At 38.9% G+C, this 21,117-nt stretch overlaps 1 protein-coding gene across 4 annotated transcripts in view; it reads left to right on the top strand.

Moving 5' to 3' along the window:
• Positions 1-21,117, top strand: part of LOC106961579 (galactosylgalactosylxylosylprotein 3-beta-glucuronosyltransferase 1-like) — a 112,816-nt gene that overhangs the window by 80,419 nt on the left and 11,280 nt on the right. For 2 of the 4 annotated variants that reach the window (XM_015055400.1, XM_015055399.1), the window contains 4 exons: positions 8,682-8,846; positions 12,375-12,517; positions 18,186-18,257; positions 18,361-18,866. In XM_015055400.1, the coding sequence (XP_014910886.1) occupies positions 12,406-12,517; positions 18,186-18,257; positions 18,361-18,866 (690 nt within the window). In that variant the 5' untranslated portion in view covers positions 8,682-8,846; positions 12,375-12,405. The remainder of the gene's footprint in view (positions 1-8,681; positions 8,847-12,374; positions 12,518-18,185; positions 18,258-18,360; positions 18,867-21,117) is intronic. The other 2 variants (XM_015055401.1, XM_015055402.1) reach the window with 2 other exon arrangements.

Genomic DNA, 21,117 nt, shown 5'->3' with positions numbered 1-21,117 from the left:
AAAAAAACTGGAGAATGTTTTTTTTGGATTTTTTGGAAGTTTTTTTGTTTTTTTTTTTTTTTTTTTTTTTTACATTTTCAAATCAGACATATTACAGTCTATATACTGCTGCTTGTTTTAGTTACTGTAAAAAGGTGAATGTTTTTGAATCTGTCATTTTGCCTAAAATATGCTCAAAAGCAGCAACAAATGATTTAATTCTAATTTTTAAATAAAAAATAAACTTTTGTATAAGCTTCTAGAATACAGAAAAAAAATGTAGTGCAAGTATACGCCTGAAGAAAAGTCCTACTTTATGATTTATTCAGCCATTTTATTATCCGACCACATAGGGCTTCTCACAGAATTTGTACTGGTAACAGAGCTTTTTTCTCCAACACCCCGAGGTATTGAAAAGGAAACACAAGACTACAGAAATGTCATGGCAAACAGAACCCATTCTGACACATCAGAACACAATTCTACACCCTTCATCCCCATAAATACACTCATTTTAAAACCAGGGGCACATCAAAAGCAATTCAAATTTTAAAGACATGAAATGACTTGAGATTTCCACAAAACACGCTTTTTTAGACATCTAACAAGCATAACAAGATAAGAGAGACAGCAGCTGCTTATGCTTAAACTTGCAGAGGCACACATGCATTATGTTAACCTTTTTAATTTACTCTCTATTTGTTCATTTCATCATACGTTTATGTAAACTAACTGGCCATTGTAGCACGCAGCCCAAAGGCACATTTTTCATTTATAAACTACCATTTTATAACCACCTCAGTATAGAGTAACCAGTGGTATTATTACTCTTGCCATCCTGTGTCGTTTTCCCAAGACGACAACTCTCCAGACTGCACTCTGATCAGAGCCAGGACACGTGGGCTCAGCATGGTCCAGCTCCAAATCCTACCGGAGCCCCTTCAGGCCAGTGAGCCAGCTGTGAGAGGCTTCAGTTTGCTACCCAGGCCGACATTGGAAGAGAGCCCTGGGTTAGCTGGACCATAAATTAGTTATGATAAGTTGAGAGGAAGCAGCAGCAGGCTATCACCCTGCAGTTATAAGCTGGGAGCAACCTGCCTGAGCGGCCATGCTCTTAAATCTTTCACCAGAGCTGAGGCGGCCAGATTTGCATATGGACTGGAGCCATCAATCAAGGCCGATGCTAATGGGTTATTTAAGTTTTCTGGAAATAAAACAGCCATGCTTTCTTAAATCAAGCAGGAGAAACAGCATTTGCTGACACACTTTCTAGCTAATTTGTGTATCAAACTGCATTTAAAATGATTACACTTGCTGGTTTTGCGGAAAAAAAAAAATCTGTTGACTCTAGGTCATCTGGCACCTTATAGCTCTTCTGAATCATGTTTTAGACATTTTATATTTACTTCTGTTTGTATTAGATTTCACCAGTGCAGTCGGTTCCAGTTGTTAAACCTTATATGGCTCTTCCGTATTATACAAGCTGTTTCGTCTTCTTTCGTAGGAACCCAGAGCAGTTGCTCTCCTTGGATCTATTATTAGCCTCACTCAATCCAGTCCCTCGTTTCATGTGGAGATGATCAAAGTTTGAACAGACTCCAGTGACAGGTGTGAATCTATTTGATGATGCAAGTAACTCTAGACTAGGCTGATGGGGACCTGTTGGTGCACCCAAACCAAACTCTAAATGACACCAATCACAGTCAACACAAGTCAGGATGCTCTCATCTGGAAGATACAGGCAAAGGAAGCATGACTTTTCAAATGACTATCAAGCTGTTTAAAACGTTATGCACATTTGAAGTGACTTTCCTGTTTCAAACTTTGTTCAATATTTCTTAAAAAGAAAGCAAAAAAAGGCCTTTAGCGTGTGATTAGTTTGCAAACGCAAATCAGGGGGAATGATCCTGACAAAAAATTTATTTTTTTTCCCAAATTCCTCAGTTAAGTAAAATAAAATTGTAATCAATTTTTTTGGAATTGTATTGATTTCTTTTTAAAAAACTAAATGTTTTGTTGAAATAGCTTTTTCTTTTTTAATTAAATAACAAATTTTTGTCTCGTGAACTTAAAAAGTTATTTGCCAAACAAACTTTTATTTGCACTCAGAAATGTTTTGTTGTGATTTTGGGCCCTGCCCATGACGTCATGTGAGAATCACAAGCAAAACTTTGAGTCACAAACAAAAACTTAGAATAGCAAGAAAAGATTTATGTTTGAGGTTCAGACTAAAACCACAGAGACCTGGTCATCACACATAAACCGTGTTAAGTCGAGTGTTAAATCGAGTCTGAACTGATTTTAAGTCACACAACTAAAATCCACACCGCTGGAGAACAAGTAGAATAGTAGTAAAGCGTCTCAGGAGTGACCTGCAAAATATACACCAACAGTCGATTGAGGACTTGCTTCAAGTCGTGGTTCACGATTCAACGAAAAGGAAGAGACGGGCAAAAAGTAGAGTTCAAAGCCATATGAAAAACACAAAGCTCCATTTCACATTTGCCAACAAACATCTTGATAACCTCCAAAACCTTTGGTTAAATACTCTGCGGACTGATGAAATAAAATCCTAACATTTCAAAGGGTTTTGCACCTCTTAAAATTTCATGTAAAATTAAAATCATTTTAGAAAAAACAATATTTCCAAATCACACAAAAATGGAAAATATTCTGTTTGGTCTCCAGAGAATAACTTATTTTCTACAGTATTTTAATTAGATTGGTAGACTCTGCTAATTACCACAGGTGTTTTCTGAAGTAGACACACTGAGTAATATTTTGAACATGGCAGATGTGTTTGGCCTGGGACCAGCAGCAACAGCAAACTGAGGTAGATTTCACACAGTGATATGTAATCAACCATTTAAGGCAAGACTTCTGTGAAATATACATTTTTAAATTTCATTGTAATTACAAAAAAAAAAAAAAAAAAACTAGTGTGACTGGGGAGAGTCAAATTTTGGACCCTATGTACACCACTACTGCTGCTGAAGTAGGAAAGAGTGGTGAGAGATCTCCAATATAGAGTTAATTTGACTCTAGGGCCTTACGCCTTGGAGTTAGATGCATATGCACTGGAAGGAGCCACAAAGGAGTGCTAGATCCAAGTCATTGTTTGAATAGTGTCAGGTGGTGAAGGAAGGTAGACGATAAAAGAGCTGTACTGGATATCTCGCTTTGCATCAGGGGCCCATTTGAACAATGAGAGTCAGAGGAAGATAGCAGGAGACAATTAAACACAGAATGGTTTTGAGCAATACACATATTGTATAGTTTAGCTAAATTTCTGTTTGTGTTTCTAAAAATAGGTGAAGTCGATACAGATTGTTTAAGGTAAGTATTTTGCATGAGGAGCTATGGCATCTGATTTACACTCACCTTTTCTGACCTTGCCTGGCAACTCAACCCAAAATGTACTCATACTGGTAGTTATTTGGGTCGGCTGGTTGCACTCAGTCCTATATGTATAAGGCCTCATTTATCACTTAGCAGCTGACTCAAGACAATACCATCTAGGCATTCATACTTTCATTTGAGGTGCAGTTAAATCACTGTATAGTTCTTTTCCCCCTGTCTTGGCATCCCAGGCATACTATGTAGAATAGGTGGTTGTCCTAAAATGTTTTGTTTTAAAAAAAAAAAAAAAAAAAAAAAAAATCTATCAACACAGACAGAATCCTAATTGTGGGATTTACTTTCTTAAAGACTGAATCCAGTGTTTCTCTAATAGTAACCTGTCTTTGTTTGACCTTCAACCACTGGGTTTACTTTTGTATTTGTGCGTAGATTGGTGCATGTATGCGTGTCTGTGTGTGTATGTGTGCGTTTGAGCTGTGGTGAGCTTTTGTGTAGTAGTACATTTGTTGGGTGTATGTGAGTGAATTTGTCACCTGGAGGTGTACAGATGTTAGAGTGGTGAGAAATGTCAAAAGTCTGCAACTCTCAGCACCCACCAGCAGCAGACAGCAGGTGGACCTGGCTCAAGAAGGCCTCACCATCCCCAGGCAGATGCAGTCAGTCCCCTCATGCAGGTTAAACCCAGACCCTGGTAGCACCCGCACAAAGTACCAGCAGCAAAATATCCAATACCAAGCAGGGAAAAATCTCCCCAGAGCCACAAACAAGCCAGGCAGGCCGTCTCACTGTAGCTGGAAATGTAGCTGGTTTTAATAACACTGCAGTACTATAACTATAAAAACATTATATTTCCGAGGACAACGTCTGTCTTGCTACCTAAGCATTATTTCTCCATCTATAGTTGAAGCCAGAATATGTTGTTTGCTCTTAAGCCTTCTCCTTGAGTCAAAGCTACTCATGTGGTGGATGAACGGGGGGGAAGTTAAAATACCTATATTTATTCAGAGGATCAAATGGGGATTTAATCAATCAGGATTTTTTTTTCTTATTAACAATTATAAACTTTATGCTCACAAACTACAGCTGTTGTCAGCTCTTTGCACTAGCTGTTTATTCTTGAATCATTTATCTGTATAAACAGCACTGAATCTTCTTCTCTTGGGTTCTTAAAAACAGTTTGCAGAAAAACTATTTTCAGGGTTCTGAAACGTAGCTCACCCCCCATTTCTTGCAAAGGTGATCTTTATAGAAAAACTCCTCACCCTATTCATTTCTTGGGTTCTCAGTTAGCCGTCATAGATTATTTTAACAGAATTTGGTTTAAAAGCTTTTTTAATCAAAAGAACAATTTATGTGATTATGGTGAAAGACTTCTTTTACTTGTGTTTTCGTAAGCATAACTCAAAAGGAGTTGTTTTTTTTTCCCCTTTGTATCAGAAAAGTGTATTTGGCAATTACTTATCAGCTTTGAAAAAACAACAGGGTAGTTGTGATTAATTTGCTTTCCATACTTTCACAGTTTTAGGTATTCTGACTCTAAACCCTGTTAGCAGCCTCCCTCCATAAACTTCAGCCTAAAGGTTCAGGGTAATTTATTTCCCTCCCAACATGGCAAATACTGCCTTGGGTAAATTTCTATTTAGGCCATTTTTTTTATGCTGGTGGATGGAGTAAAAAAGGCAGGAATAAATAAGAATGGCCTCAAACATTACCCTGGTTCTAAGAGTAGGTTCTTAAAGAAATGTGCCAGTAATTGTAAGAAATATTCTCTTTTACGAGGAACTAGTTGACATAGGATTTACTGTCAAACTTACCAGAACAAGCAACTTTAGCTGAAAAAAACAATGATTTTTTTTTTTTTTTTGTCTCATTTTAGTGCACAATTATGTATGGTAAAAACTTGTGTTACTCGGAAGGTAGACCCTTATTAATTACCAATCATAAGCCAACCATAGTAGCTTTGAATCTATAAACAAAGCACTAACAACAGAGAAACACGAGACAGATCACCTACTCCTGACTTCATGTCCTTCAAAAGCAATTTAGCCAACTTAAATCAATGCAGATTTTAAAATTCACATTTAATGATACCTCTTGGCGAGGTTGTTTCAAAGAGCTGTGACAGCATCATCAATAATGATCTATTGTAGCAGCTTGTCCTCTACAGATCCCGAGACACCCCACCAGAAAATTGTTCGGGGCAATTCAGAGTAGCCCGTAGACGTATGTGTACAAAAAGAAAAGTAATTGTACATTCCACAACGCAGCATCTCCAGAGAGCGTCTCCTACTTGCCGATTGGAGAATACAGAAAAAAGATGCTACAGCAAGCCAAGGCTGGGAAGGATTAAGTTATTTCTGGTCTTCATGACATAGGGGATGCACAGAGCAAAGGGGAGTTAACATGTCAGAGATAGACTCATTGCAAAGTTGGAGGCTTGCCCCTACTTCATCTCCAGGCTGATTTTATGGGAAGGGAAGGAAGTGATTGTATTTAACTTGATGGTGTTTCAGTCAGCATTTAGATCTTATCTCTATTAAATGGCTTCTACAGTCCAGATAACAATAATTTAGCAAAACACATTTCAAGATGATTATAGCAAGCAGATAAGCAGTTTCTGCTCTGCTAATACCAATGATAAAATCAGTTATTAAAAAAAAATGGGAGTAGACATCTTGTATCTTTTCATCTCATAAGGTGCAATTTTCTCTGACATTTAAAACCGACCAAAGAAATGTAGTGTTTTACCCCCATGTCTAACCTTTTGGGGTTAATGGTGTTAGTTCATCAATTAGTCCAACAATTTTCAGGTACGCTACTGTTGTTCTGATCTTGTATTAATCAGCGGCAGGTGTTCCCTTCACAGCTGGTTAGTTCGTGCTGATGTGAAAGGCTGTCAGGCTTCATTGTGTGCCGCAGTCTGGGACTGACTCTGTATTCTTGCTGCATCACACTGTATTTCAGGTGGCACAGAAGCAAACATGGCACTTGGGTGATAGGGACTTTCTGAATGCACACTAATACTTCTCTGTGCTGGGCTGCATGTTCATCATGCAGTCAAGGTCCACTTAACTGCCTGTTGTAAAAACAACAGAGGTCTTTTTTGATATAGGACTGAAGTGGCCGATGTCATGAAGGCTGTCAAAGGGAGGATTTGAAAGAATGACCCATCATTTGAAACCACTCGCCACCTTTTTTATCTAATTCTCTGTGAATTTAATCATAAAAAAAAACACAGTAAGACTTTTACTAATAAGTGAATTCAGATAGCTAAATTCATATCCAAACTCTCTTGTCTCTGTCTCAGATTTTGAGGACTCGTGAGTTAGACCACAATTTAGCCTAGCCATTACCTTCCTGTGCAATTCATCTTGATTAAAATCACGCCTCACAGACAGTCTGGGCTTTCCCCTGTTTATCTGGATTCCTTCTGGTAGAATACTAACGTGCCAGTCAAGTTGTGAAGGATGACTTTGATTTTCTGCACTGTTTTAGAATTGTAGTCTGCCTGTAGTTTCAGCAATGGCAGCAGAGGTAGTGAATTAAGTCGTTCAGCCCAAGTTGATCACATTTCCAAATATTGAATTAACATTAAAATCCGCCTCGTTCAACTCAGCACTTCTCTCTTCGCAGTGGTGGAGGCTGCTTACAGCCCAGGCCATTTTCGGTAGGGTTCATAGCATCGATCTAGTGCTATGAAGCCTGTTCAACGCTCCCTCTACTGGACTGGAAATCTATTGGCCCATCAGTCCCACTAAGATTTTCTTTTTTTTTCCCCACCAGCCATCACCATCTTCTACCCAACAAACATAATGTTTGATTTCAACTACCAAACTACTATCCCAATTTCTGCCTCAACAGCATAAACCCAGGTTTGATGTTAAATAAATTACCCAGTCTGAAGTGATGGCTGGCTCTACAAACAGAAGCTGTGGTACTCCCTTTGTGTATTGTTAACACATCTATCACAAAAGCACTGCCGCTTAGCATATAAATACAGCAAAACGAATCCATAACACCATAAATTCCACCCCAAACGCAGCTGAAGTTAGACCAGTACCACCCACTACTCCAGCCTTCAGAGACAGGCAGCTGAGCCACACTGTCAGACTTTGGCCTTGTAAAATGAGTAATGAACAATAAAAGCAGCGCGTAAAGTGCCACATTAAATTTCTCTATGTCTGCACAGTTTTTCTATGAACCAACGATGTCGTAACCGAACTGGTTCAATGCACCAACTATTCAAAAAGGATCAGAGGGAGAGGCAGAAATACAGTGAGAACAAATTTCATTCTAGTGACAACAATAAGTCTCCAATTAAGCAGAGCAAGAGCTATGTATAAAAACATCCTTCAAAAAGTTTTGTGCGTAAACTATTTTTAAAAAATAACTCAGTCAAAGGAGAAGACACACTGAATGGAATTACATTAGTATTTCATTCATAGAGTCCTTTAACAGGCAGATGTTTAAAAAAAGATACATTTCAAAAAATTTTCGGAAAGAAAGCGTTTCACTGAAATCAGCGATCGGCGATCATTTAGTCTGGCACCCTTAGCTAAGGTTTTCTGTTCTGCCGTTTAGTTGAAGTTTTACTTGCTACTCTATTTTGAGCAAAGCGAATTTGATCCTAATCCATAAAGCCAGTGTCTGGTTGACATTTTGGCAAGTCAAGCACAACCACGCACCAATGCGTTTCTGATTCATGTTATACCTCAATGTGCATTAGTGATATGTTCAGGACTGCTCCTGTTCAGCACAACAAACATTTGCATTTTATATAAGTTTCCATTACATAGAAAATACTGAAGTCCTCGGGTGTTGACGCTGTATCCACAAGTCACTGGAAACCTCCACCGAAGCAGCATTGTGTCTGATGTATTTGAATAAGACATGATGTCTTATTTTTGCTTCATCCCCCAACACAGACTGCTGGCAGGCAGAGGAGTTTTGACTGACCTCCTTTTTGCATTTCACATTTGGTGAATTCAAACAATGAAAAAAACTGAGTCTTTGTGCAATTTAGATTGGAATGAATTAAGTACATGACATATCAGTAAGAGATGTATAGACACATAGAACACATAGAACTGTCGTATTTTTGAAAAAAAAAAAAAAAGTAGCTTGGATACATTCAGTTTTGGCTTCCTGATGTTAAATTAAAAGGAATAGTTGTATGTGTGTTTTATTTTTGGATAAACCTCAGTGTTCCTTTACATATCTATCTAGTCAAATGACAAGTCCTGTTGGACTTTCCGTAACAAAAGTATTTTTGTTCTTTGAATGATTTTTGCTATTTTGGTGTTATATTTGGGTTGTTCTAACTAAATGATTTGATTTTTCAGGATCGGGGCTTTTGGTGGCCTGCGTGTGCAAGCAGCCAGAGGGAGAGAAACGGGTAATGTTGAAGTATCATGGAGACAGTCACCGTTAGGTAACCCATCGAGCATGGAGTTTTGCCTTCTCAGCCACGCATCAACAGCACCGCAATGAACCAGTTCTGACTGTGGGTAAGTCATTTAAATACACATACAGTGTATTGGCAAAGAATTCATACCCCTTTTTCATAAAATATGAGTAAATGAAATACAAATTTAAGTCACAAATTTGCAAAAAGGCTAAAACACTAATTGTTCCACATTCTGAACTTAGACCTGACTGAGCTTTGTGCAGTATCCATTAGTAACAGGATGATGATTTTTTTTTTATAGAATCTCGTAATCTCCACATAAATCTGTACATAAGATTAAGTAACGCAACATAAAGAGTGGGGACACCAAGGTCTAAGCAGTGTCCCCATTACATTATTATAGTCCATTTACAACACAAGCAGGTAATTACAATAATGTTTAGAAATTGACTTCTACATTTTTGTTCATGTAAGACTAATCAGTTTTAAAAATTCACTGCATGTTAAAAAAACGCCAATGAAAGAAGTAACCAAAGGATGGCACAGCACTGTATGAAAAGGCTAAAGCGTAAAATCTTGAATAAAAATGTGGAAAATGTGTTCATGCTTACTCTGACACAATGAAGCTACAATTTGAAAATATATTCTGCCCCTTTAGTTAGTGAATGTTCTCAAAACAACCGGTAGGCATTGAAACCTTATCAGACTTAATGTTTGTCTTTAAACATTTTTCGATGTTTTGACCTCCAGTATTAATAATTCAATTAGGAACTTCTTCCAAATTCCTTTGGTTCAAGGCTTAATGAATCGTTTTAAAACTTACAAAAATGCGTTGAAAATATTTCTGCCTTAGTTATTGGGCTTTCAGATCTTCCACAAAATAATTTTGTGTAATTTAAAATAAATAGGTTTATTCTGGATTTATCTCTTTTCCTCTGAAGCTGACAAACCTTCAAAATGCATTGTTGAAGGGTCAGAGCCACCTGCTAAGGTTTAGACGTTAGTAATGTGTTTATCTGCAAACAAATAGAATGAATATAATGATTTTACAATTCTGTGAAATCTTGGCATTCTGCCACCTTCCTCAGCAGTGGGAGCAGAATCAATGAGGGACATATGATAACTTGTTTCCTCATGAGCAAAACTTAAATGAATACAGCAAACATCAGTCTGCCTTATGTTTACTTTTTTCTTTATTTCATTGAGCAGATCACTTAACTTCATTTTTCCAGTTATGATGTCGGTATAACTGGAGCTTATTAAGCATCTGAGAAAACCAAACCCTGCGAGGAGTGACGGAGGTCTGTTGTCTTAAACTCAGTGTTGGTGAGCTTTGGAGAACAGGGAGAGAACATGTGAGGCCTCTCTCTCTCCACTTCCTCATATTCTTCCTGGAGGAGACAGAGGTGTCCCCAAAACCATGTGTTATTTCCACCATGTTCCAGATTTACAGTGAATATCAGAGTGGTTTATATGAATCTTTAAACTGTTATAATGTTAGGATTAGATGGGTTTTTTTTTTTTACAGAGAAGCCAAAGGTTATGTGGATTGGAATCTTTCTGCATGAAACAGACCGAGAATGGAAGAGTGTTTCCAGCAAAAGTAGCAAATAGAAAAGCAAGATAGTTTAAAAATGAATGGCATAGCATTATCTTAAGCCACTATAAAATGTTTTCTTTTTACACTTTTACACAACGGATTGATAATAGTGACGCACTTCCTCCCACCTCCATTTCCATTCTACTTTTGTCAGATTGTATGTAACTGCCTGATCTTCAGGTTAAAGGGTCTCAAAATAGCATTCACGTTAGACAGGAGAGGAAAGCTTTGCTCTTGGCCTCTCTGTCTAGCTATAGACATGTTGCATGTTGTTGTTTACATGCAGAAATTTTGCACCTGCACACAAAGCTGGAGGGCAAAAAGACCATTCTTTAACTTGCCATCCATAGCTCAGCTAAATCCCTGTTCCTCGATTTGAACAAGATGAGAACTGAGCCAGAGTCCTACCCAACTCTCCAGTCATCTCAGTAATATGTCATGATCAACAGTGTCAAATGCTGCTCTGTTTTGAGATAGTAGCTGTTTTGCTAAAGAGTCAATGGTGATTGTACTTTCAAAGATAACAGTGAAATGATCAGACAGGCCGACATCAGTGACAGAGACGTTAGAAATATTCACACCCTTACTGATAAACAGGTCCAGTATGTGTCTGCACTTGTTTAACATGCCGAGTCAGACCCCAAATTATCAAGTATGTCACACAGCTTTTTTGCCCCTCTGTCTTTGGGCTTGTCAACATGGATGTTGAAATCTCCCACAATTATTAGACATTCAAAATGAATGCATATGACAGATAAAAGCTCATTAAAGTCAGTGAAGAAATTATTCACGTGTTTTGGAGTGGTTTTGTACAGAATTAGCATCAGAGTTCGCTTACGGGTTTTTACTTCAAATCCAAGATATTCAAAATAATGTGCTTGGAGATCAGATATTTCCTATAAAAAGATGCTATGCCACCTCCTTCTTTGTTTTCTGTTCTCCTTTTAAAACATCGTAATCAGGAGGCGCGGATTCAATTAGTGCAGGTGAATCGTTATTGTCAATCGCCAACCATGAAGGTGAGAAACTCAATTCCTGGAGAGGACAATTCATCAGAGGCTTTTAGAGATGAAGAACGAGCAGAACAGGGAGGGAACCAGAGCAGGGAGGAAGGGAGAGATCTGCCACTTTTTCTCCAGTTGATGTTTTGCCAGTTTGTTTTGGAATAGCTTCCTGATATGCGGTGGGTCCCATCCTAATCAGGCGTCCTTGAGCCAGTTTTTCTGTGGCCACGTTGTTCCCGTTGATGAAATGAAATAAGTTGGCAGAGAATAGCTTCATCCCATGGTTATTAAGATGGCGTCCACCAAGTCTGAAAAGGTGCAAACTTTCCCAGAAGATCCAGCGGTTAACAATGAAGGCCACTGTGCAGGTAGTACATGCTTTTATCAGCCATTTGTTTATAGAAAGAAGTCGAGAGTATTTCAGGTCACCCCATCCTGCTGCTGGGACAGGGCCACTAAGAAAAATCTTAAGTTTTAGTGTTCCAATAGTATTCAGAAGAATGGTAAAGTCTGTTTTCAGAATCCCCGATTGTTGCCAGATCATTAGCTCCCAAATGGACAACTAGAGTTTCAATATTCGGCTGATCTGTGGTTAGAAGGAGTATTTTGTCTGCATTTGGGAAAGGACAGGACTCTGGTTTTCTTGGTATTGAAGAAATGGCTGATTCCACTTACTGTCTGTTACCTGTTCCTCCTTCTGCTGTCAGATGGACTCACAGAAGTGTGATAATCCCCAGCTTCTTCAGGATGAACTTGCTGTAACTGATGGAGAATGACTTCGGGTGATGTCCATCAGTTCATCACCCAAAAGCTCTGATGATATAGAAGTGTGACAAACAAGCAAAAGAAGAAAAAAAAATCTGTTAGGGAGGGAAATACTTTTCTATAGAATTCCCATTTCTGAGAATGTGAACATTATTCATCTATCTTTTGCAATTTTCACATCATGACTTACCTTGAAAGCTATGTGTTAAAATGTACAGAGTAAAGATGTTTCTGTCTGTTTTTTTTTTTTTTCTTTCAGATAATCCGGAGCCAAACAACCAATCATTGAGATGCCGAAGAGAAGAGATATTCTTGCCATCGTGTTGATCGTGTTACCCTGGACTCTACTCATCACCGTTTGGCACCAAAGCGCTATAGCTCCACTCCTCGCTATCCGAAAGGGTACGCCAAACACCACACTTCACTGGCAATATCAGAATTGAAGTGGGTCCTTGAACCTAACACTGCACTTCAGGTTTTAGACAAAAGGCCGTTCATGTGGAGGCACTCATCAGCCATGACCACAAGCTCCAGCACAACTCAATACCACTTATCTAGTGACTGTAAGTCTCATCACAGAGAGTTGTGCACGTAAACAGCGTAGAACAAAATAGCCGTGCAAACATAGACGATTATGTCCAACTGTCAGTCAGCTGATAGGAGCTGATTGCATAGCTGCATTTCATATGCATTTGTTTTTCTATTAATGCAAATCTGCCCACTGCATATGAGCTTATACAACAATGTCCTCCCACAGTGTGGCCACCCACATGAGTCTTATTGTTCAGTCTCGTAGAATATGCTGCGTCCACGTCTGGTATCGTGTTTGCGCTCCCGCCTGAGTCATTAACACCTACTGAGTGTCCTGATCATCTTCAGAGACCACTAACGAACTGTGTAAAATGTCAACTGCGATGCAGAGTAAACATCCAAATTAGAGCGACCTGAATCAATGAAGCTGTTTGCTTTCCACTCGTGGTGTCGAAGAGGGCATGTAGAGGGATTAACAAACAAGCCACATTCACTCAAATGATCCAAAACAGAAGATAATGCACATGCATACAGTCTGAGGTTGTTTGTTTTTGCAGGTTTTTCTAAACGTACTCAAAAAGCAATAATTTTATTAGATATGTGCCGGATGACATTAAATAAAGCACCTTAAATAGTGTCCTTTCAGGAAAACGTATAGCATTTTTAAAACGCTAAGAAAAGTTGGGTTAATTTATCTGCAGAGAGTACAATGGAAAAAAGTAATTATTTTTTGTTTTGTTTCTTTACAGTAATATCTGATGTAGTTTTTCCTGTAGGCTTCAAATTGTGTAGTCCTTAAGAGAAAGGGTGCTGATCTTTTTTTATTATTATTATTTTGGCAGAGTGCTCCCTGGCAGCTTTGTTCAACATCTGGCTATCAGCACGTTGGGCTAATCCTTGTGCTGCAGAAAAATCTTGGAGTGTGAGCAGTGACAAAGACATTTTTTAACTTTGGCATGACAATAACAAACAACACTGATGATGCTACAGTCATATTCTGTCCTGTACTGACAGCTATGCAGGTGAAGCTACACTAGCACTCAAAATAAGATTCAATCCAAAGGGACAGATTAATCTGTCAAAATAAGCCGTACCTCCGTCACCAGGCAGATAATAAAATAGTGAGTCATATGAAGTCATATTTACAGTATTAGCAAAAGAAATGTTAATTAGGGCATAAATCTGTCCATTCGGAAGAGATGCTCAGCATGATATCTTCCACTCCACATGAACATTTTTTTTTTTTTTCAGGCAAATTTGTCAGCATGTTTTCAAACACAATCTGCAGCTTTTCTAGCCCTGCAAGTCACAGATGCAATTAAGATGCAACTTGTCACGAATTATGCTGGAAGGAACGTTTAAGAGCAGGCATAAATGACAGGCTCTGTCTGATTAAATAAAAAATAAAACCCTTTAAATAGCAGAAGATTGCAGAATCTGAGCAAACACCAACAGAGTCCAGGAAGAGGGGTGTAAACAGCATCACAATGGCCTGTCAATGAAGCAGTTTGTTAGTCCTGTAGATATTCTACAAAACAGAAAAATGTGGTGCTTAAAAGCAAGCTAGCGGCAAAAACAACAACGGACTTTATGGCCTGTACATTTCACATTTTACGAGAACTCCTACATTGAGTTTTCCTATAGCTGATTTAATGAACATCTTATAAATCAGCCCTGATTTCCTTAATTTGGGAGATCTGTGATTGGCCAATACTTCCACGTGAAAGCGATCTAATTTACCTCTGCAAATGTCTAAAAACCAACCATTGTCCTCTTTTGCTCTGCTGTGAGAAAAGTTTGACTGACAAACCCAAGCATCAAGTCATGTATTCATGTTTGTTGTTAGCAATAGTCACTCCACTGTTGCCAATTCAATGACATTCTGGCTATATTTAGCAATATTTAAAACAAAATTATCAAGATCAACCAAAATCGGAATTGCTAAGTCAACTTAACAAAGAATTGTAACTGGCAATCGGCCAGAAAACTGCAATCGGTGCTTCCCTACTGTGAAGTCTTCATAGCTCCCTGCAACTGCAGCAGATCTGTTTTTTTATTTCCTGGAAACATCAAAAAGGGATACAAGAACAAGCAACCCTGAGAGAGAGAGAGCACAAGTTGTCTTGTGCTGTTTATGGGGAGTATGCATTGGCCTTAAACCATTTTGTTTTGGTGTGTCAGCTTGCTTTATTTATTTATTTATTTATTTATTTATTTATTTATTTATTTATTTATTTATTTATTATTAAACTGACATCCACAGTTAAACACTGTGATTTTCAGATTTATTGAAAATGCACAATAGCGCTCCTGGTACATCAGCTGTTAAGCATCTAATTTCCTCATCAATCAAACAAATCCTGAGCGTTTGAAAAATTACGAAGGAAAATCTGTACTAAAATAGCTATGTACTGGTATGAGGTTCTCAAAGAGTGATATGATTGAGAATAAACAACAGTTTCACAAATAGTAACAGGCCAGCATCACTTTGAAATGTACAGGGGCAAGCTGGCTTTGAGGGTGGAGGGAGTGATGTAGTGATGACGTATGGTGTGTGCGACCAGCCAGTAGGATAAATGAGGATAAATATAAAAGGATAAATGAGACTTAGAAATCTTCTCCTTCCTCCTCTTCTGGTTTTCCCGTCAGCGGTTGCCACATCAAATCATTTGTCTCCGTTAAGTCTTACCCTCTGCTTACCCTTTTTTTTTTGTTACAAAAAATATAAAATAAACAAAAATTGAACAGTTTGTGCAGTTTGTTTCCTATGTACTACACCACTTTAAAAACTCACACCTGTGCTGAATGACACTATGTCATTATCACCTCTAACATTTAATTATTATTTTGATTCTGGCACAGAGAATAAGTGAAAAATCAGGAATAAACAGCTGTTGAAGTTATAGTGAATTTCAACTCCTTTGAGGTCTTTCCCAGTTGCTGTATATATGGCTCCTTAGAGTAAAGCACGTATAACCAGTATAGCAGGATAATCAGTCAGGCTATCTGCTCCGGTAGCCAGCCTGCACTTGGCTGCTTAACATATGCCGTTCACAGCTTGCCAACTGTAGTTTTAAAGTGGCAATACTTCACTGGAAGTGATAGATGGTGCTCCTTTCGTTTTAATTTTGTGACCATCTGTGTGATAATTGACCACAGATATTTTATGGTAAAATTATTGATGCAAAATGTAACAGACCAGCTGATCTGAAGTGTGCAGCAACATGTGTGGGAGAGGCAGCACTGTGCTCGTATATGGTCCTCACTTTCTCTGGGATGTTTATCTGAGACTTTAATCCTTAATAACTGGGTGATAGAAATTTCGTAGCATCAAAATTTTAAAATGTTGAAACACAATGATACCGATAACTTTTTTGTCACTGAACAGCACGTGAAACACAGTGAATGACAACATAAAAAACATATTATTGCCACTAAGATCTGTAATATGTAATATAAAATAATATCACCAGCATGTTAACACATTTTCAGGCTGTCCATTACCTCTGATCTAGACATCCTACTGGGCCACGTCCTGCTTTATTCATGTGCCATTTAACTGGACATCAAGGCTTCCTACGACCTTTTTCAGTCATCTCAAAACTTTACTACAGTAAGTTGCAACATTTTCAGCTTCCCACTTACAGAGAAACATTGGCAGACACTTACGTCTATTGCTGTTGAAGTTGTAAAACACCATGAAACCAATTAAACAAGACTGGCAGCCTCAGCAGGCTTCTTACTAAATTTGAAAATATGCTCTCAGTACATCACTATGTGTCATAATTTTATTGGGAGAGATTATTGTAAGAGCCCCTTACTTTTTGTTTCATGACTCATAAAGGGTGTGGGTGTCATTGGGGTCCTGACCTCAACTTTGGGAACCACTGTTTTAGTTAATTAGGGATCCCTGAGGGATGGCTTTTTATGTAAATGTTTGCAGAATGTATGTGTAGTACCCCCAAGAATAGCACTCTGAGTCCAACTAATTTATTTTACTTGACTTAGCAGACATTCAGCTTATTTTTTTACATGTACACCAACCTCAATATCCAAGATTAAACAGATTTGTCTCAGACCACACCGTCACAACACGGTGACAGTTTCAACAAATTAGCATTTTCTTTCTTATAAAAAAATCCACACTGCAGCTTTAAACCTAAAAGTATATTTATAAAACATTTTGCGATAAACAATTAAACCAAACTTCTGCACTTCTGTACACATTTTCCCTTTTAAATTTAACAATCAATTTTTACAGTGCAATTCAGGGTGGCCCCCTGCATTATAAGCGTGGTGGCTGGCCGCATGGGTTTTACTTGCCGCTTCATTCTGCCTTACACCAGCATTACACAGCTTGCTTTAAGATGAAGCCAATTTCTGATTACTTAATTAGGATTCAACTGAAGAACATAAAATGGCTCCAAAATATATTTTTGTGAATGTTTTTTTTTAAGTGTCTGCAGTTGTGTATTTAAGTATTGTCAACAATGTCTTCCAATTACATTGTCATAAAATGTTTTGTTAACTTTTACAATTTTTTTTTTTTTTACATAAAAACATGATGTTGGTCAAGTGCAGGGTTTCAGGGAAACACTGCATTTGTCAACTTGTGGAACCATTTTTAAAACTACACATGCTGGTGACATTAAATGAAAACAGCCAAATAGAAATCAGGGTTGTTTACCAGTCCCCAAAAATTAGGATATGCAAATGAAACCCCGTTGCCAGCCTGGTCGTCGACACTTGGAAGCAGTGGGGCCAAACTCAATGAGACCCATTAAATCCAATGAGTCACAAACAAGATGAGAGTACTCACTCAACCTTGGAATATTTTCTGTGTCCGCATGTGTCACCTCCTGACATTATGCAGTATGGATCTAGTGAAGCTCAGCACAGATGGTCAGGATGGCACGTTTCTGTCTCCCTCACTGCCAGAGGTGCTTTCAGACTTTCTGGTCACCTGAAGAGCTATCCTTGTTTCTGCCACTGAGCAGGGGACTTGCACAGATAGACACTAGGAGGCGCTGGAGCACCTGCCCCTTTTTCCTCTGGACAAAACAGTGCCCTTCTGTATTTATTTTATTTTTTTTCTTACAGTCTATTGGGTGTAGCCCAAGACAATACATGGCTATTGATTTGAAATATATATGCAAAGATGATGCACAAGCTGTGCCTAGAAGAAAAAAATCTCACATTACTAAGGCAGCTGGTGGTTCCATATGCCACACAAGGTGCCCTTTTTTTCCACTTGAGCAATTGGTCAAAGATATTCTCAGTTGCGGTAAATTATAACAGGGCTACACCTAAATGATGCAGTAAATGGCAAAAGAATGGAGAGGGAGTCTGTGGTGGAGTCTGGACCAAAAAAAAAAAAATCAGTCCACGTAGACTTGTTCTTATGATTACATTGGAATAAAAGTCCATAAGCAATGCTTTCGGAATAGCTGAGCTCATGTTTCCCCTCCGTCGTTTCGCACTGTCTCCCTCTCCGCCAGCTGTTTTGTCCTCTCACGGTGCCTGCTTTCACTTCTTGCAGCCTGTCACCACCTAGTAAAAGAGATCTTTATCATTCCAGAGAGGCTTGCGGTCCACCACCACCGACTCTCAGGTACACTTTACCCCCATTGGGTTTAAGTCACCTGAGGCAAATATTCAGAGCAGCTCAGGATTGCACTAATGCCTTACCTGCCTTCTTATCCCCATATCTGCAGATGAAGGCGGCGAGGGCAGGAGGGAGGCTGGTGGTCAGGACTCCAAAGAATACTGTGCCTCAGATAAGGACATTGTGGAAGTGGTGAGGACAGAGTACGTGTACACGCGGCCTCCACCCTGGTCAGATGTGCTGCCCACGATTCACATCATCACTCCCACATACAGCCGGCCGGTGCAGAAGGCAGAGCTGACCCGCATCGCAAACACCTTCCTCCATGTCCCCAACTTGCACTGGATTCTGATAGAAGACTCGCAGAGGAGAACTCCTCTCGTCACAAGTCTCCTCCGAGAGACGGGGCTAAACTACACCCACCTCAACGTGGAGACTCCCAAGAACTTTAAGGTACGAGGTGACACTCGTGACCCCAGGATTCCCAGAGGAACCATGCAGCGGAACCTGGCCTTGCGTTGGCTTAGGGAGACCTTCAAAAACAACAACAGCCAGCCGGGCATCATCTACTTTGCAGACGATGACAACTCGTACAGCCTGGAGCTATTTGAGGAGGTAAATACTGTTGTCAATCCTGCTGATCTATCACTGTATATTCCGGTGTTTTACACAAATACTTATGAAATATAAAATGCTGCACTTCAAATTTTGGTTAATGTATTCGCATTTTTTGAGCACGGTTATGAATGTTTTTTTCCATAACTTTTCTGTTTACAGTTTGCTCTACCGAAAGAACCACGATGCAATTTCAGCACTGCCTTGCAGCTTGCTTCATTTTCAGTTGCCACGGGCAACTGATCTCAAGTTCAGATGACATATGATCCAAGTGAAATCTGTTCAGTTTTTAAAATTCTCCATAGTGTATGCAGAAATATAAAAAAATTAATTTTGGTACTTTTGCCAACTCATAACTTTCACTGTGTGGGAAGCTTCTGCACTGTGTGTTTCGCTGCAGATGAACCGGGTTAAAGTCAGAAAATGCAGTCGTTAAAAATATTTCCAACATTTTTTCTTTTTTATTAATTTGTTTTGTGCTTCAGAAAACTCAGTTTTCTGTGCAAGATCACATACTAGATTTGCTATGCTGTCTAAAGGGAATAACATGATTTCACAACCTGCATGTGTGAAAACATGCAAAAATACATTGAATGATATATAAAGATGCAATTTTCCTTTTACACACATACACACGTATGATATTATGTTATGGCCCCATCATAGCATTAGCTCCACATTCTTTCTAAGCCGAGTTGCCCGTTTTGCACAGGTTGACACAAGCAGCCATACTTCTCAACTTCCATTTTAATCTGTGTAGGAAATATACAAAGCTTTTAATTTTATATGTTGCTTCAAAATTGGGGCATTGCACAAAGCATTTATTTCATACGGTTCACACTTCTTCTCCTAAACATTTTACATCATCACTTTCCTGTGCAGTATATTTATAGCATGTTGCTCAGCTACCCTTTCTCCTTTCTGTCAGACAATTCCTTAGCTCACAACATGCCCAGTCAGGGATCTGAAGCTGCCCGAGTGATGTTAGCACATGTATCAGAACATCTCAAGCCATCCGTTTCGACATCAGTCGAATTACCTGAGCAGAAACAGTGTAGGTCCTGCCAGTATTAACCTCAAGTCTTGTTAGTTTTGCAGACGTTGTCTGTGGCAAATGGAGTGGCCGGTATTGATGGTGACTGTCATTACCTTTCTCTGGAAATCAGCCAAAGTGCTCTGCCTTTCTCTGAGATCCTCCATCACCTCCAACAAGCTTATTCAGAGGCCAAAGTTAAAACCCTGGGGGGCAAAGACAGAGCTACGGGAGTGTGAAAATAGAAAAAGGGAAAAAATAAAAGGCAACAGCTGAATAGATGAAACTACTGTACAGCGTACTGAAATCCTGACAGGCATTAGCAGAGTAGATGTGGGTCAGTCAGATATGCAGGTGACTTATTAAGACTTGAAAAAAGCTCTGTATTTATACTGCAAGGTGATTTGAAAAGATTATAAGGTTGCATAAAACAGAATTATACACACCTGAGCAAGTTAACTTAGAACAAAAAGTAATGAAACACTGCAAATCGTGATTGCATCATAAACAGAGAAAGCAAAGCACGATTTCATAGTCTTAGTAAACTGCCTCTCTGTTAAGTAAAATGCTGCTAGGCAGTCTTCCATTAGAGTTCTGAAGATAGACAAATCCTACACACACAAAAAACTATCAGCTTAATACACATGTGTCAAACTCAAGGCCCGCGGGCCACATGCGGCCCGCCATGTCATTTTATGTGCCCGCCCCAGCATTTTATAGGCCGACATTGACTTAAAATAGGTTTTGAGCAAATTGACTACAAACTACATCTCCCACAATGCATTCCGATTGTTACCAGCCAACATTACGGCTTCTCGCCACTAGAGAGCAGCAGAGTCACCTCAAGCTGCTCATTGATTTTCCCAGCGAATGACACTGAGACATCGACAAGCTAACATCAAAACGTCCAAGAAAAGAAAAATCGATTTACAAGTAAGACTGAATGAAGATGTGTGAGTTGGTGTCAGGGCGGCAGGTGGCGCTAGATGTTATCTTGACTGACAACATAAAAAAAATAAAAATAAAAAAATAAAAAATCGATCATGTACTATTTTTATCCGTGAAATTACAATCATATTAACATCGGCTATTTATTCGCATTTTATGCGGTTTAGTTAATATTCACCGTTAATAGAGATCCCATCACAAATTAAGCAGATAAATGTATCCACATCTAAGCGACTTCACGTTTCTAATTCTTTGCAGCGGCGGAGCCGC

This window comes from Poecilia latipinna, unplaced genomic scaffold (genome assembly GCF_001443285.1).
Source record: "Poecilia latipinna isolate Pla-1442-1.1 unplaced genomic scaffold, P_latipinna-1.0 Scaffold1314, whole genome shotgun sequence".
NCBI classification, from domain to species: domain Eukaryota; kingdom Metazoa; phylum Chordata; class Actinopteri; order Cyprinodontiformes; family Poeciliidae; genus Poecilia; species Poecilia latipinna.
The sequence above is the reverse complement of the archived record's forward strand: the minus strand, read 5'-3'. Positions and strand labels throughout refer to the sequence as shown.